Here is a 17,449-nt window from a genome sequence, read left to right on the forward strand (position 1 = left end):
TAGTTTAGCACAAGTCAAGGATAAGATCAGACAGTAATTTAACTCCTGGGCACAGCAAGTGCTTCTATGTCTGTGAGGTGGATGGGGGTGGGAGGACAGGAAGGGAGGGGGGGGAACGCCCTTACTGATGGTTTCCACCCAGTGTTCCAGGACCATCTGTTCATGGGTCACCCCAATATTTGACTCAGGTGCAGCGTTCTAATAGTCCCAGCCCTTGGGTGTGGCTCCTCCGCAGAGGTGCTCATAGATCCGTCCAGCTGACCCTGCACAATAGGTAGTAAGGCTTGGATCCCCCAATGGATCTGGTAGCTCAACTGGGCTTTGAAGTCAGACCCAGCTGGGTTGAGTTTCAAGTCTTCAGCATCAAACTCTGATCCCCAGACCGGCAGCATCAGTATCAACAGGCAACTTGTTAGAAGGGCCCCTCCCCAAACCCACTGAATCAGAAACTCAGGGGTGGGGTCAACCTGTGGGTTTTAACAAGACCTTCAGAAGCTTCGGGTCCACATCCTCTTCCGCTAGGTCTCTGGGATCATCAAATCCACACCAACAGTCCTCAGCGTTCCCCTAAGTATTTCAGAAGCCTGGTCCAGCTGTGCCGGGCAGTGTGGAAGGTGCTGGGAGGCAGCACAGCCGGGCCCTGATGGAGCTTGATGTCTAGTGGGGAGACAGACAACGAGAAAGGAAAAAACATATAAACACCAAGTTGCAGGTGTGAGAGGAAGGCAGACACCTGCCTGATCCTTCGCACAGAGCTGTTTCTCAAAGTGTACTTCGGGGACCACCTGACCCCAGGGCCCACGCAGCAGGGACCTCCTCTCCTGCACACCCTCCCCAGTGGCTCTCCCTGGTGCCCCTGCTCTTCTCTCCTGCTTCAGGGCCATCGCCTTTGCTGTTCCATCCACCTGGAAAGCTGTTCCCAGATCCCCCAAAGTCGGGCTCCTGCTCCTTTTCTAGGGCCAGTCACTTCCTCATAGGTCTATCCAAAGTGGTGCCTCTCCCCTCACTCTGGACCCCCACCCTGCTCTGCAGGCAGCAGGGTTCCTGGTTCTGCCCCTCCCCCAACAGAAGGTGAGTTCTCGGGGTAGGTGTGGCCACCTCCAGCGCACCAGGAGCCAAGCTCTGCCAAATGAGAGAACACTCTAACCCTCTTCATGAAATCCCAGAAGAAGTGGACACCCACCACTCAGGAGCCTGTTCCCCACCTTTGAGGAGAAGGCCACGGGGGGCCCACAACCAGGCTTCTTCACTCCTTTCTTGGTTCTCCCATGAGAAAAGGCTGTAGAGACCGGAAGGCAAGAGGGAAGAAGGAGGTGAGGCAAGAAACCTTAAGAGGCTGGTTCTGGCCCTGGCTGGGTAGCTCAGTTGGTTAGAGCGTCGCCCAGCTATGCCAGGGTTGTGGGTTTGATGCCCAGTCAAGGCACATACAAGAGTCAACCAATGAATGCATGGATGCATGGATGCATGGCATGGATGGTGGACCTACAAATCGACAAATCTTATTCTCTCTCCCTCCCTCCCTCCCCTCGCCCCCTCTCTCCTCCTCCCCCGCCCCTTCCTCTTTTTAAAATTAATCAGTACATTTTTTTAAAAGGCTGGTTCTCCTGTGACGCCCTCTCGGGTCCAACCCAAACCCCAGCAAAAGAACGACTCCTACCAATTCTGAGGGGACGCGCTGCTCCCAGCCGGCTGCCTGTGCCCCGGGCGCGGTACCCTGGGACCCCAGGACCCAGGGACCCCAGGACCCAGGGACCGCTGGGCCACGCAGACTCCGAGATGCCGGGCCTACGGACCTGGAGGGAAGGCACCTGGCCCAGCACGTGCCGTCCCTAAGAAGTCGAGGCTCCCAGACGCCTGCAGTCCGTGGCCGGGCATGCGGGGCCCAGAGGGCCGGCGCCCCTGAGCTCCAGGGAACCGCACATGAGCCCCTAGAAGGCCGAAGCGAGGGGCGTGCGGCCGGCACAGTGGGCGTTGCGTGGCCCGTGGAGCCCCTGCAGCGGTGGCGGAGGGTCCAGACCGGCGGCGCACTGAACGCCCGGCAAGGCACGCGCGACCCCGCGGGTTGGGCGCCGGCAGCGGAGCGCGGGAGCCACGCGGGCTGCGAGCGCGGAGGGGCGGGAAGGGGGGCGGGGGGCAGGGGCGCTGCGCGCGTGGGGCCAGGGACCGGCGGAGGGGCCGCGCGGGGCGCAGTCCGTCCGTGCGAGCGGCCGCCGGCGCGGGTGCAGCTGCCCCCGGGCTGCGGGGCGAGGCGGGCCCCGCGCTCCCGCCGCCCCGCGCTCAGCCCCTCCCTCGGCCCGCCTCCGGCCCGCTCCCTCCCTCGGGCTGCCGGCGCTCTCCCGGCGCACTCGGAGCCCGGCGGGGCCGCGAGCAGAGGGGCGGCCCTGGGTCCGAGCGCGGGCGCGAGCCGGGCGCGGGCCGAAGTTTGCCCGCAGCCCCGGAGGCGGTAGGGGCGCCCGGGAGGCCACCCGCCCCTTGCCTCCGGGTCCGCGGGGACGCGAGCCGGGCCAACTCTGAGGCGGGGACGCCGCGACGGCAACTTCAGGTGGGAACTTGGCGCCGCAGCCTCGCCGGCGCCCCCGCCTGCGAACTCGGCTCGGGCAGCGCGGGGCTCGCCGCGGGGACCCCGAAACCTGCCGAGGAGGGTGGCTGGGGCGACGGAGGACCTAGGTGCACCTGCGGGCGGGCGTGGAGCGTGCTGGCCACGGTCACGGTGCGCGACCAGCTTGTGCTTTTCCCGAGGGAGTCGCTGGGATGCGAAGTGCGGGACCTTCTCTGCCTCGGTGACCGGAGGTGAGGCCGGAGGGGCAGGGGGGCGGGAGGGGCAGGGGGGCAGAGGGGCAGGGGTCCTGGCAGAGGCAGGAGGGGCAGCAGGGGCAGGGGTCCTGGCAGAAGCCAGGTGTCTCGCTGCCTTGGGACCTGGAGGAGGGAGCGTTGGGGGAGGTGGAAGGGGGTGTCTGTCACGCGTTCATTCACTCTGCCCTGAGGCACCGAGAGGAGCTTCCACTCGTGGGCTTTATTGAGTCATTCATTAACTCAGCAAGCTTCTGTTGAGTGCCTACTGTGTGCTGGGCTGGGGATTCCTGGACAGCTCTTCTCACCTGATGCTCCAGCATCTGGTAGGGAAGATGGGAAGTCACCACCTCAGCTTCAAGGTCCCCATACTCAGGAGAGGCTCAGCCTGGATGGATTGACGTTTGGGGGTGAGAAAGGAAAAGAGAGGGGCTCATTCATTCATTCCTGATTGGACAGAGATTGGCTGAGCACCTACTGTGCGCATCTCACCCTGCCAAGAGCCTAGCAGTCATTGTTTCATTCATTTCACAAACAGTTACTGAGGCACCCACCCTGCTAAGAGAACATGGAAGGAGAAGGATGGGGTGGGGACAGGACAGGGTGGAAGACAGCTTGCAGCTTAAAGAGAAGTAAGCAGCAACACCCAGCTCCTCCCTCGAAGAGCCAGCCTGGGGGGTGGCTGTCTCTAGCAGCCCCCCTGTGTGTAGGGCAGAAAGTCGCTGCCCAGGTTGCAGAATGGCCCTTGGGCATCTAATGCATTCGTTCTCAAGGGGAGAAGGGAGTCTGGAACAGGTTCTTGGATAGAAGGAAGAGGTCTTTAAAATGCTCCCTAGGTGAGGGTGGGAATGGGGAGGAAGGGCGAGAAACTGATCTGACGTTACAGAGGACGGCAGGCTGCCACTCGTGGGGTCTGTGAGTTAGTTGTCCATTCAGCAGGCATTTTCTTAAGCACTTACAGGGTGCCAGGCGCCAAAGTCAGACAGACATGGGGACCACCCCCCTCTTCGCCGACACCTTGAGATAAGTTCAGGGGGAGGCGAGAGGAGGGAGCAGGTGCTGCTCTGATTCACTGGGGTGGGGGCACAGGAAGCTGAGCAGAGCTTTGTCACTAGGGTGTGTTTGATACCCACACACACACGGCAGCAGCCAGAGTCACTGTGGGGAGCCTCACCAAGCCTATCTCCAAGGAGAGTCTGGCACTACGGAGAGCAGCCCTGATGCTGGGGCCAGGGGAGGGGCGCATGGCCAGGGTATGGACTTCTCAGGCTCTGCCGGGCCTGAGCTCGACCCCTATGTCCTATGCCTTGGAGCTCTGCAGAGGCAGTCATTCCCTAACCCAGCCCATTCCAGCAGAAAGATGTCTGGCGTGGGACACACGCCAAACCCACAGGGAACCATGGATGTGCTGGGAGCAAGACAGGCTGCATCCCTCTATGGAGACTTGCAACCTCAGGCCGCCCTGGAGCTGCCTAGGGCAGTTCTGGGAGCCAGGCTTCAGTCCCATACCACCTGGAACTCTCTGCACCAGACACACAGCGGGGCTCTGGCCAGAGGTGAGGGGGATGCCTCAGGGAACAGAAGCACAGAGATGTGTCCTGAGACCCAAGGAATGAACCCCCCGGACCCCTGATGGGTGTCTTGACTGGGCTGTCCTTTCTCCACATCTCTTTTCTTATAAGCGAGGAGTCAACATTTATGGCTGCCAAAGATATAGGGGTCCGGGAAGCCGCTCTTGGTTGACTCATTAAACTCAGAAGTGGAGCCCCTGAGTGGGAAATGGCTGGAAGAATTACTCCAGATAGAATTAACAGAAAGGGAGAGGCAAGAGAGTCTAGCTACGGGCTCTCAATCACTGTTGGCCATTTCTATTATATAGCAGGCTGTGTTTGATTAACAAAAGCAGAACGTAGACTGAATGTGCTACAGATAGGATCTGAACTGTGCCTGGGATTTTCCCCTGCTCTGCGGGGCCCGCTCCTGGGCAGGGGGCAAGCACCACCGCCATGCGGTCCCTCCCTTCCTCACCTCCCCACCCCGCGTACCCAGTGTCTCAGCCTTAAGGCTTACTAAGGAAAAAGAACTGAGGGGTTATTTAAGCAGGTGTCCCCTTCCTGTTGTCCCAGGGTCCCCACTGTTCCCCCAGGCCTGCTCCTTTGCTTATGCCTGTGTTCCCAAATTTTGCCCTGCAAGGAGACGAATGGAAAAGGACCTTCTGGCTCACACCCCAAAACACCTCCTGGTGGAAGGCAAATGTGCATTTGGCGTTATTTTGCCTGAGTAGGGAGGCTCCAGGGGCTGCCTCTGTCTTTTTTATGGGTGACATTTACACATGTGGGAGCAGATGGGGGATGGAGGGAGGAGCCCAGCTCCCAGAAAATATAACGCCCCCCACCCCAGGGACTTGAGCCCCAGCTCAAAAGAAGCCGGAATGAGGTCCAGCCTGGTTGGATTATGAGGAGGATGGAGAGCAGGCAGCTAGGAAAGATTCTCCACGTGGGTACAGCATCGCTCAGAGATTCAACTTGCCAGGGCCTGGGCCAGGCTAATGGCTGGATCCATTTTGATTAACATTTTAATTGGAGATTAATGCAGCATCACCCAAGTCTGAGTCATCCCAGCCAGAAGCCCTAACCTGACCGAAGATGCTGCACTGGGGTGGGGGGGGGGCAGGAGGGGCACAGCGTGGAGAGATCGGTAGGGTCCCCTGACACCTACTTGGACTTGGGGAATTACACAGGTTGAGAAGCATGGTGTGAGAAGGAACCAGTGACCCAAGAGCTCAGGAAAGAAATGCTTTTCTTTTCAAAAGTTGCCTTGGAGGCCGTGTGAGTTTATTACTGCCACATATTACCACCAATTTAGTGGCTGGAAGTGACACAGATTTATTGTCTTTCAGTTTGGGGAGATCAGAAGTTCGAAGTGGGTCTCTGGGCTAAAAGCAAGGGGTCAGCAGGACTGTGCACCTCCTGGGGGAGAATCCTTGTCTTTGCCTTTTCCAGCTCCCAGAAGCTGCCTGCATCCTTGGCTCCTGGCCCGCCTCACTCCAGCCTCTGCCTCTGCCATCACACCTCTGACTGCCCCTCTTCCCTCCCTCTCATAAAGACCTTGTGATTGCACAGGGCCCACTAGATCATCCCAAATCATCTGCATCTCCTTCCCATCTCAAGATTCCGCATTCAATCACACCAGCAAAATCTCCCTTGATGTGTACGGTAACAAAGTCTCAGGTTCCGGGGACCACTTGTACTCATCCTTGACTCAGGATCTGCTTCTTGGGAATCCGATGTAAGGAACAAAGTACAAGGTCCCGTCTTTGGGGGAGCAATATTCTGCCCACCCTAGGGGCGTGTCTCCTCAATGTATGTTACAGATGGGGAAACTGAGGCTTGGCCAGGTGAGTGGCTTGGCTCCAGTGGCAGTTGAGAGGGAGAGCCAGCACTGACGCTCAGCCTCTGGAAGGCGCTTTCTGTTCCGCGTTCCTCCTCGAAGGCGGGAATTCGAGGGGGGGGGCGGCAAGCTTGCTGCGCACAAGCCGTTCTAGCAAACACGTCTGTTGGGCACAGCTGCAAGCACTTACAAGGCTGGGGAGGTGATTACCCAGGCTACCGCTGAGGACCCTCGGGCACAGGGAGGTGAGGTCATTTGCTTCGGGGTACACAGCTAGTAAATGGTGAGCCAGAGGCCCTGCCCTCACCCCTGGTTGGTGCCACCGGAGAGCATCTGCCCGGGGCCAAAATGGCAACTCATTTGACCAACCCAGGCATTTTGTTGGTGTCTTACTCTGCACCGGTGCAAACGCACAACAGGAATAAAGGCGTTTCCCCCATCTGTGAGAGTCGCCTGCTTCTCCTCATCCTAGAGTCCATCCGAAAGCTTGTCTGAAGACAATAGGGATGAGACGCCCAGGTGATGGGATACACACCCCATAGGAAAGGACCTTCTCACTCACACCCCAAAACCTCCGGGGAGGCAGAAAAGTGCAAAGTTAACGAGGTTTGGTTTGGAGTCCCACAGACCTAATTTGATTTTGGCGTCCTCACTTATCACCAGGGTTCTGAGTTTTCACTTCTCAAAGCCTTAATTTCTTCTTCTGCAAAATGGAGGCGTTAATGGTAACGCCTGCCTCTCGGGGAGGACGCGGCTCGCACAGTTAAGGCTCTTGCACAGGGCCTGGCACTTCGTGTGCGACCAGGGAGCTGGGATTGCTGCCGTCACGTTACTCTCTCCGCAGCCCCTCCCCCTCAGGAGAGGGACAGAGAGCTCTGGCCTAAGGGTGGACAAGCAGAGTCCCCTCCTGCTCCCCACTCCTACCCCCACCCGGAGTCAGACTCTGACCACAGCGCGGCCCCGTGGTGGGGCTGCCACTCAGAACTCCCTACGGTTGGAATTGTCACTTGGAAATGTGTCCTCAGCCCTCAGTCATTGCTTTTGGACATCACCCTTCTCCCAAGAGGAGCCACGAGATTGCAGGGGCCTGTCGTCGGATCTGTGGCTCACGCAGGGGAACCTGACTGAGGCGGTCCCAGTGCAGAAAGTCTTTCTTTCGGTCCAGAGGTTTTCCACTTCTCCAGTGAAGCTCCCCAAATATGCCACCCCACTGACCTTCTGGAACCCCGGGGACATTGAGAGGTGGGGCAAGGGGCTCCCCTCCAAAGCCCAGAGCAGCCCTTGTGCCCCCTGCCCGGGGGGTCATAGTACCCTCTCTTTCTCTCTTAGCGTAGGTGAGGCTTTCGAAGGGAACCTGTCGGGAGGCCCATCGCCCTCAGGCATTATGGTTGAGAAGACCTGGGGACAGGATGGGGAATCTGCGTCTCCACTGAGCACCAGGGCGATTCGGAACCTGCAGGCTTGGTTGTTCTTGTGCTCTTTATTTCCATATTTTTCTTCTTTGTGTGTGTGTCTGGATTACAGCCCAGAGTTGTGTTAACCATACTCTGCTTTGCTCTTCATCCTGGCCCTGTTATTCATTGTCCCCTTCCTTCCAGTCCCCTTCCCCCTGCGTGTCCCCCCTTTCCATCCCTTCAGGCCCCCACCCCGTGGTGGATATAGATCCCTACATGTATATGAATCTTTGTAAAGTATGTGATGTTGTGTTCCTTTACATAAATAGCACAGTGCTATAAACTTCTGTTTCTTTCTCCATTCGGCACCATGTTTTTAAGACCTAAATGTGTTGCTAAATCTACATCTAGTTTGTTGTTTCCAATTCCTGTGCCATATAGGAGTCCACCATCTGCATCTACCATGTCTCCCTTGTCCTTCCCCTAACCCCACCCTGATAGACACTAGGGGACCTCCTAGCATGACCCGCAACATGGGACGCATATTCTTGTACCTTGTTCCTGTCTTACATCGGATTCCCCAGAAGCAGATCCTGAGTCAGGGATTTGAGTACAAATGATTTATTACTGGCCGTGTCTGCCAAGACCCCGGGAAACCCAGATCTGGGAGTGTACCCACAGTGGGATTCCTGGGCCACATCCTTCCTGTCCCCCAGCACCCGTGGGGGCTTTCCCAGAGGCAATACCAGACCACACTCCCTCAGCAGCGGGCTCTGGGGGTCAGACAATGCCAGGTTCAAATCCTGCTGGCTCGGGTCAAGAAAGGAGTCACCCTTGGCTGGTGGAAGAGGACACTCCCACCCCCGCACAGCGTATAATTATACAACCAGTGTCCACTGCGTGTCAGGCATTGGGGCAATCACATCGCCGTGTCATTTGCTTTAGTAGCTATTCATGTCCCCATTTTACAGATGAGGAAACTGAGTCTCAAAGATAAACCATGACTGGCCTTGAACCCAGGCCTCCTGATTTCAGAGCCAGTGGGCTCTTCTGCTTCCCCAGCCTGGGGTGGTCAGTAAGATGCGCCTCTAGCTGGCACCCATAGGCCCTGGGAGGTGAAATCACTGGGATCCGTCAGGCCCTCGAAGTTCTCCGCAGACCACACTGCAGAGAAAGTTTAAAAGGCCAGATTTCTGTGAGGGTGTCCGGCTGGGTGGGAAGTGGCATTATTTTCCAAAAGCAGGACTTCGGGGGCCTGTTCGATGTCTGACCTTCACTGGAGACTCTGGAGCCTAGAGCATGGGGAGTCGTCGCCCCCACACCCGTCGGACGGGGTGCAAGGAGAAGTGTGCCCATTCCTGCTTGGTCAGTCTGGCCCTCCGGGTACAAGTGGTCTGATGAACTTGGCTTTTTCCCTCTTCTCCATCCTAAACCGTCGGCCGAGACAGGATAACTTCCCACGCAGGATGCTGAGGCTTTAATTCACAGCCGGCGAGCGTCATGAGAGAAAGAGGAGGAACCGTTCACTGGGGGAGCCTCCCCAGAGGGCTGGAAGCAGAAATTCCTCAGGAGCAGAGGGGATCGCAGCCTGGGGGGTTCACAGACGCTCTCCCTCGGGGACTTGCAGGGCCTGAGGACCGTTCCTTGGCCTCCATCATCATTCTCCCAAACAGTGTGTCCGTTTGTCCTCATCTTCGGTGACAGTGGTGCAGAGGCAAAGCTGAAGGCGACGTCACGCGCGTGAAGTGCCTGAGGGACTCCTGGCAGCCCTGCTTGGGGGTGGGGGTGCTGGCAGGCGGTGCCTGGGGAGATGGGTTCCGATTTCAGGTCAAGTTAAAAGCGTTCTCAACACCGTAAACTGAAATCATTTTTGTTTCACACAGGTACACCCTAGTTTTCCAAAACCCAATCTGTGAAATTCGCTTTCCCCAAAGACAAATGAGTGGTGATTTGCTTTGGTAGAAGGATCCTGTTCGGAAAGATCCCCTTTCCAACGTGGAAAGCCACCCCCGTGGCTCCCACTGGACAAACATGTATGTGTGTGTGTTCCCTGAGCGTGTCCAGGGTACAGATGGACACTCGGGTCCTGGAAATGGGTTTCCACGTGGAACTGATGGATTTTGCCGGAACCACGTACTTCCAGGGGGCTGGGGCTGAGGAAGGGATGGTGCTTTGAAAAAGCAAAGTATTTGACTCTTCTTTTCTGTGGATTGGCTTAGTTCTGTTGCTATAATCTGAGGGTCTGGAACTCAGATGCCTGCCGGGGCCAGGAAGCGAAGCAGAGTGGGTGTTGGGAAGACAACAGGGAGAAGTGGGGACGGAGGTGGACGGCAGCATGCACGCCCTGCCTCAGGGGACAGCCATTTCCCAGCTGGAAGTGGGGCCAAATGAACCAGATAGCCTGGTTTTCGAGAGAAACCAAGAATATGAATTTTTACATGACATTTTTCATTTTTCAACATCTTCTCAGAGCCAGGCAAATATGTATGCACCAAATCCAACCTGTGAGCTATGGATGAATAAGCAATTCATTCTAGCTTTGGGAAGGAAGGGATCTCCGTAAGCCGATCTCTTGACCTCCGTTTCTCAGAAGGGCCCTCATCGCGTCGGCCTCGCCAGCAGGAAATGCACTCATTTAGCAGGCACTTCTTTGAGCGCCGGTGCTGCTGGGCACAGGGATTAAGAGATGAGTAGAGTACACTGCTTCCCCCCGGGGAGCAAGGAGTCCAGTAAAGGAGCGGGACTTGCACACAGATCATTCTAAAACTGGGTGATGTGTGCAGTGAAGATAAATGCCCCATGAATGGGGGCGGAGGGAGCTCGATTTAGCTGGAAAAGCAAGGAAGGCTCCCTGGAGGAGCAAGCATGCCTGTCCTGTTCACGCCTGTGTCCTCGAGAGAATGTTTGCTGATTCATGAACACCTGGCATTGTTGTCATCACTGTGACATGACCTCTAATTGATGGCAAATGGTATAGTTTTTTTCATTTATGGGAGCAGTGTCCCTTTAAGATAAATACAAATAGCCTTGGCCGGTTTGGCTCAGCGGTTAGAGCATCAGCCCACTGACCAAAGAGTCGTGGGTTCGATTCCAGTCAAGGGCACATACCTCGGTTGCAGTTCAAGTCCCTGGCCCTGGTCAGGGTCATGCAAGTGGCAACCAATCGATGTGTCTCTCTTGCATCGATGTCTCTCTCGCTCCCCACCCCCCCTTGTCATTCAGTCTGAAAATAAATGGAAAAATATCCTCCGGTGAGGATTTTAAAGAAAAGATAAATACAAATAGTAATAGTAATTATTGTATACCTAATATGTGCTGGGCACTGTACGGAGTGCTCTTATGTACATAATTCACTGAATTGTCGTGATAATTCTATGAAGTGGGCCATATGGTTACACCTAATTCACAGATAAGGACCCTCCCGGAATACAGTGAAGTTGAAACACATGAGGTTGAGTAACTTGCCCAGGCCATGCGGCCCCAGAATCCATGCTTGTAACCACAGCCCCAGGGCCCTTCCTCCTTGGCACCGTGGACCTTGGGGACCGAGAATTCTCTGTGCATTGTAGGCATTTTAGAAGCATCATTGACCCCTATGTACTATGCCATCCACCAGACATGACAATCAAAAATGCCTCCAGACGTTGCCATGTGTCCCCTGGGGGACAAATTGACCCTCACTGAGAACCACTCAACGACCTTACCAAAAAATGGGGCTATTGTACAGTGACGTGTTAAGTAAATAACAGTACAGAGGGCGCCTGACAGTCCAGTGGTAGGTTGGCTCCGCGGGTCAGGGACCCCATCTGTTCTGCGCGTGGCTGTGTCAGCGGTGCCAAGCCAGCACCTGGCACACAGCGGCACCCGGAAGATTTCTATAAATGAGGTAGACATGGAGGAACTGTACCGCTTAGGGGATGCTGAAGGATGGTGTTGCTCTTTTCACTCTTAAGTGAATGTTTGCGTCCACTCCGGCTGCTCTTACAAAACCCCGAACTGGGCGGCTCATGGACAGACGTGCATGGCTCACAGCTCTGGAGCGGGGAGGTCTGAGGTCAGGGCGCCTGCCTGGTGGGGACTCCTGGCTTGTAGATGGTGCCTCCTTACTGGTCCTCACTCTGGTGTCTTTTCCTCTCCTCATAAGGGCACTAATCCCATGGCGAGGACCCCACCCTCATGATCTCATCTAGACCTAATCACTGCCCAAAGGCCTCAGCCCCGGATATGGTCCCCTTGTGGATTTGGCAGGCACAGGTTAGCCCCTAATATCTGCAGGATCAGCACTGTCCGCTGAGACTCCGGAGTCACTGAGTGTGTCTTTCCTCCCTTCTTCCTCCCAGGCCTGAGAGGGATGTGAAGACCCAAAATGACTCTCTTACCGGGAGACAACTCTGATTACGACTACAGCGCCCTGAGCTGCACCTCGGACGCCTCCTCCCACCCAGCCTTCTTGCCGCAGACCCAGCCACTCAAGGGCGTCTTCTACCGCCGGGCGCAGCAGCTCGGGCCCCAGGACGCGCCCCAGCAGGGAGGCCTGCCCGAGGACCGCCGGCGGCGGATCATCATCAACGTGGGCGGCATCAAGTACTCACTGCCCTGGACCACCCTGGAGGAGTTCCCGATGACGCGGCTGGGCCAGCTCAAGGCCTGCACCAACTTCGACGACATCCTCAACGTGTGCGACGACTACGACGTCACCTGCAACGAGTTCTTCTTCGACCGCAACCCGGGGGCCTTCGGCACCATCCTGACCTTCCTGCGGGCGGGCAAGCTGCGGCTGCTGCGCGAGATGTGCGCCCTGTCCTTCCAGGAGGAGCTGCTGTACTGGGGCATCGCGGACGACCACCTGGACGGCTGCTGCAAGCGCCGCTACCTGCAGAAGATGGAGGAGTTCGCCGAGATGGCCGAGCGGGAGGAGGACGAAGACCTGCTGGACAGCGACAGCCAGGACAGCGAAGGCCCTGGCGAGGGCGAGGGCCGCCTGGGCCACTGCATGCGGAGGCTGCGCGACATGGTGGAGAGGCCGCACTCGGGGCTGCCAGGCAAGGTGTTTGCCTGCCTGTCCGTGCTCTTTGTCACCATCACCGCCGTCAACCTCTCTATCAGCACCTTACCCAGCTTGAGGGAAGAGGAGGAGCAGGTAAGAGCCCACCACTGTATTCGGGGAGGGTCGCTGCATGAGAGATGGTCTCTCCGGCAGGAGACAAAGCTGTCTGCTAGACCACCTCCTCCCAGAAGTGCACATCCTTCACAGTGCACGCTGTCACCTCCTCCAGGAGGCCTTCCCTGACTGCCCTGGCTGAGTAGCATCCCCCTCCTGACATCACGTTTACATGTTGTCTTCCACCTGCATCTTCAAATATGAGCCCCAGGCCTGTCCTGGTCTAGACACTGTGCCCCAGTGTCCAGAACAGTGTCCCACACCATGAGGCACTGGGCCCCTCTCTGTTGAGTGAATGAATGAATGAATGAATGAGTGACATGATTTGTGATGTGCCTGGCCCAGAGCTAAGCACATGACATGTATCATCCAAATTTATTTCACTGACTTACGTCCTTCCTCAACCTTCCTGATTCCCTTGTATAAAAATATCCCAGGAACACTTCCTGGGTGCTGAATATAATTTTTGTGGTAGGTATGTGTGTGTGCACGTGTCTTCAGAGAGCGAGCATTGCTTCGTGTTAAATAAGAGAACGCAGGTAGGGGTTTACTCCAGAACCTGGCACGGGGTGTGTGCGCGGATCTCAGGGCTACCACGTAAGCAGCTAATAGAACCCAGGGCTGCGGCCCTGCCCACGTCCAACCTTACCAGCGACTCTTCCAGCTGCTCTGTACAGGAGGCGTTCTCTCTCGCCCACTGGACAGATGAGAACACTGAGGCGGAACAGCTTTGCCCAGACCCAGGTCTGACTGAGCCCAAATTCCGCGTTCTTCAATGTGGAACTATGGGTTCCCCACAAAAGCGGGTTATTGGCCCACACTACGCTTCCAAAAATTTTGACTGGGTCGCCAACATTTAAAAGGAAGATATTTTTCATTTAAAAATTCAAACTCCTAGCTCCCGTTAAAAATCTAAATGGTTGAGCCTGCCATCCACACGGCAGCTCTCGGTCCACAGACGTCTGCCCCCCCAGTTCAGCCTCTTTCTGGGTAAGACCTTCTGGCCTCTGAGTCAGGCGCCTTCCCCCCACACCTGCGGTTTCTGGGGGCAAGTTTCAAGACAGACCTAAAGGTTTAGACAGGTACCAACCGTATAGATGGCGGAGAAGTGGGTATGCCGTAGGAAGTGAGCATAAATATCACGCCAGCTGCGTACACAACACGCGCTCTCTGATGGGACAGCAGGGCTATTTGCCACACGAGGGGTGTTCCACATGCACACCCTCTGGAAGCAACAGCGACACTTTAGCATTTCTAACCCAGAGGGTTTCTGTCACGTTTTTATATGCTGAATTTTAAACGCACGTGTTGCGACAACAGCACTCCACCAATAAAATGAACTATTGACGAGCATAAGGGGTAGCGATGCAGAAGGCAGGGCTGGAGCCAGATGGCCTGGATCTAAATCTTATTTCCTCCACTCTGGCTGTGTGTCTGTAGGCAAGTTACTTAACCTCCCTGTGCTCCAGCTTCCTCACCCGCCAAAGAAAAGACAGAGAAAATGTGCACCATTTGGGACCTGTCTGGGTGGGGTGATTTTCAAACGGGGGGTCACAAGGCCCCCGGGGAGGTAATAGTGAAGCAAAGAGCCGGAGGCAGGAGGACAGAGCCATGTGAGTGGGAAGGCATCCTGCCAAGGGGAGAAAAAGCCAAGGCCGGGCTGGGGGGCGAACCTGGGCTGCTGGAGAGGCAGAGAGGAGGCTGGTGATGCTGGAGCCGGTGAGCAAGGTGGGCGAGGGTGGGGAAGTGGCAGAGGTGGCAGCCGGTCGCCTGTGTCCTCAGAGATGTGCGCTGTCCCTCTGAGTCATGGAGGGCCGGGATCTGGCTCCTGTGCTCAGAGTCCCTCTGGCTGTGTTTGAGGACACAGGCCTGAAGGTGCAACATAGGAGAAAAGAGGAGAGAAGGAAGAAGAGAGACAGAGAGGCCTGGGCTGGGGGGAGTGGAAGAGAAGCAAGAGAGGGAATTCGGTATTTACCGACAATTTTCCCAAAGGTGTCTGTTCCCGCTCTTTCCCTTGAACCCCACTGGGGCCCCACCAGGCCCGAGGGACCCTGGGAAACAGCCCCTTTTCCTTCTGGTGGCCACACTGGCACAGCACTCCGCCCAGGGCAGAGCTCCGTACTCCCTGCTGGTGGGACCACTGACCTCTCGGTGACTGTCCCCTCTCTCCCAGGGCCTGTGCTCCCAGATGTGCCACAACGTCTTCATTGTGGAGTCCGTGTGTGTGGGCTGGTTCTCCCTCGAGTTCCTCCTGCGGTTCATCCAGGCGCCCAGCAAGTTCACCTTCCTGCGGAGCCCGCTGACCCTGATCGACCTGGTGGCCATCCTGCCCTACTACATCACCCTGCTGGTGGACGGTGCTGCCGCCGGCCGCCGCAAGCCGGGCTCGGGCAACAGCTACCTGGACAAGGTGGGGCTGGTGCTGCGGGTCCTGCGGGCGCTGCGCATCCTGTACGTCATGCGCCTGGCCCGCCACTCCCTGGGGCTGCAGACACTGGGGCTCACCGCCCGCCGCTGCACCCGCGAGTTCGGGCTCCTGCTGCTCTTCCTCTGCGTGGCCATTGCCCTCTTTGCCCCCCTCCTTTATGTCATCGAGAACGAGATGGCCGACAGCCCCGAGTTTACCAGCATCCCTGCCTGCTACTGGTGGGCTGTCATCACCATGACAACTGTGGGCTATGGAGACATGGTGCCCAGGAGCACGCCTGGCCAGGTGGTGGCGCTCAGCAGCATCCTCAGTGGCATCCTGCTCATGGCCTTCCCGGTGACCTCCATCTTCCACACCTTCTCCCGCTCCTACCTGGAGCTCAAGCAGGAGCAGGAGAGACTGATGTTCCGGAGAGCCCAGTTCCTCATCAAAACCAAGTCGCAGCTGAGCGGCATGTCCCAGGACAGCGACATCCTGTTTGGAAGTGCCTCCTCGGACACCAGAGACAAGAACTGAGCCCAGAGGACACACCCCGCCACCGCTGCCTCCACCAGGACGCCCCCAGCCCTGCCTGCCTTCTGCGGCTTGAAGCTACCGCCATCACTGCAGGAGCCTGCAGAGGCACGTGCTGACTCCCAGCGTCGCCCTGGCCCAGAACCAACCCGATCCCCACCCTCCCAGCCACAGGGCCGGCCAGGAGCCCAGCACACCGCCGGGCCGGTGCCCCGCCTGCCCCAGCCCTCGAGCCGTTTCCCTCGACAGGGAGATGACTCGTCCTTTCCACCATGTAAATAACACGCCCAGCAAAGACCTGCGTTATGGGTCTGCCTGGAGAAAAGAATACAAGTGGCCGCAACCGTGTTTGTCTTTACTGTGGACCATATGCAGAAAGAACACCAGAGGAAAGGGGAGAAACCCCCCACGCTGGGGCTCTCTTAAAGGAAAGTATTTCCCAGCAGAGCCAGCCAGGACGGCGACAGGAAGTAAAGGACCTGTTTCCCAGGGCCCCTCAGGCCTGGCGGGGCCCCCGTGGGGTTGGAGGGAAAGAGGGAACAGATAGATACCCCTGGGAAAATCGTCGGTAAATACCGACTTCCCTCTCTGTCTCCCTTCTTCCTTCTCTCCCATCCTCTTCCCTCCTGTTTTGCACCTTCAGGCCTGTGTTCTCAAACTTTTCCCCCAAGGTACCCCTCACAGTTGAGTGCACACCAAGGGGCCTGTCAGCTCTGCCGACTACAAAGGTGATGTTGCTTCATTTTATCTTTTAGAAAGAGTGTGTTTTGCCCTGGCTGGTACAGCTTGGCGGTTGGAGCATCAGCCTGAGGACCAGAGAGTCCCAGGTTCGGTTCCCGCTAGGGGCACGTACCAAAAAAAAAAAAAAGAAAGAAAGAAAGAAAGAGTGTGTGTTTTTAATTCTATTCCACATTGATTTGAATATTTAGAAAAAACACTTTAAAGTATTTGCCTGAAGGGAAATCTAAACCTAGGCTGGGGTTGATGCTTCAGGAAGGTGGGTCGTGGTTCCCGGGGAGGTCTGAGAAGCATAGTCTGAAGCCCCCAAAGGACTCCCATGTCCCCCAGAGGCCTACAGAGCACCCACCGCCGGGAACAGCTCCTGACCTCACCTACTGCGGATGACCCACCATTGAGGAGACCCCAGGCCAGCCCCCAGATTAACTCAGCCCCGGGATCAGAGTCCCTCAGTGCCAGGCACGGTGAGGGGGCTTCGCCCCTAGTCACAGTCACGGCCTGTCTTCAGCGTCAGATACAGCAGCGTCACTTTCTTCCGCATCCTGGGCCACAGCGCCCCCCCTCGGCCAGCAGCGCAAAGCACGCTCTAAAACAAACCCGACCACTGGCTGTCCTGCCTCACCCGCCAAGGGCTGTCCGTCACGTTGGGAATAAAATCCAAATTCCCTGCATGCACTGGGCCCTGCCCTCCTCTCCAGCTCCGGCCCCCACCTCTATCTCCATCCAGCCACACCAGCCCCTTTGTTCTTCCCTTGCCACAGCCTCGCCCGTTCCCATCAGAGCCTTCATGCCTGCCACCCCTCTGCAGGGAATGCTCTTCCTATAGAACACTGCATGACTGGCTCCTTCCCATCACCTCCCTGACCCCCTCTCTAAAGAGTCTACTCCAGCACCTCCACCACCACCACTCTGTCTCCTAAGCTGCTTGATCTTTTTCATCCACTTACCAACCTCTGAAATCGCCTCATTTATTTCTCTGCCACTCAGCTATGGTCGGTCTCCAGCAGGAGGAGGCTGGTGCTGTGCTGGAAGGGA

General features: G+C 57.0%; 1 protein-coding gene across 1 annotated transcript; it reads left to right on the plus strand.

The window, feature by feature from the left end:
* Positions 1-11,940: 11,940 nt before the first annotated feature.
* KCNG1 (potassium voltage-gated channel modifier subfamily G member 1) lies at positions 11,941-15,679 on the plus strand. The gene is made up of 2 exons (XM_036245751.1): positions 11,941-12,714; positions 14,909-15,679. Exons 1-2 carry the CDS (start codon positions 11,941-11,943, stop codon positions 15,677-15,679), a joined length of 1,545 nt encoding a protein of 514 aa, XP_036101644.1.
* Positions 15,680-17,449: the final 1,770 nt, after the last annotated feature.

This window comes from Molossus molossus, unplaced genomic scaffold (assembly GCF_014108415.1).
Source record: "Molossus molossus isolate mMolMol1 unplaced genomic scaffold, mMolMol1.p scaffold_m16_p_6, whole genome shotgun sequence".
Taxonomy (NCBI): Eukaryota; Metazoa; Chordata; class Mammalia; order Chiroptera; family Molossidae; genus Molossus; species Molossus molossus.

Excerpts from the sequence above, each read along its gene's own strand:
- KCNG1 (XM_036245751.1), top strand. The coding sequence starts at position 11,941 with ATGACTCTCTTACCGGGAGACAACTCTGATTACGACTACAGCGCCCTG. Across the intron at positions 12,715-14,908 it reads TGAGGGAAGAGGAGGAGCAG|GGCCTGTGCTCCCAGATGTG; the intron begins GTAAGAGCCCAC and ends CCTCTCTCCCAG.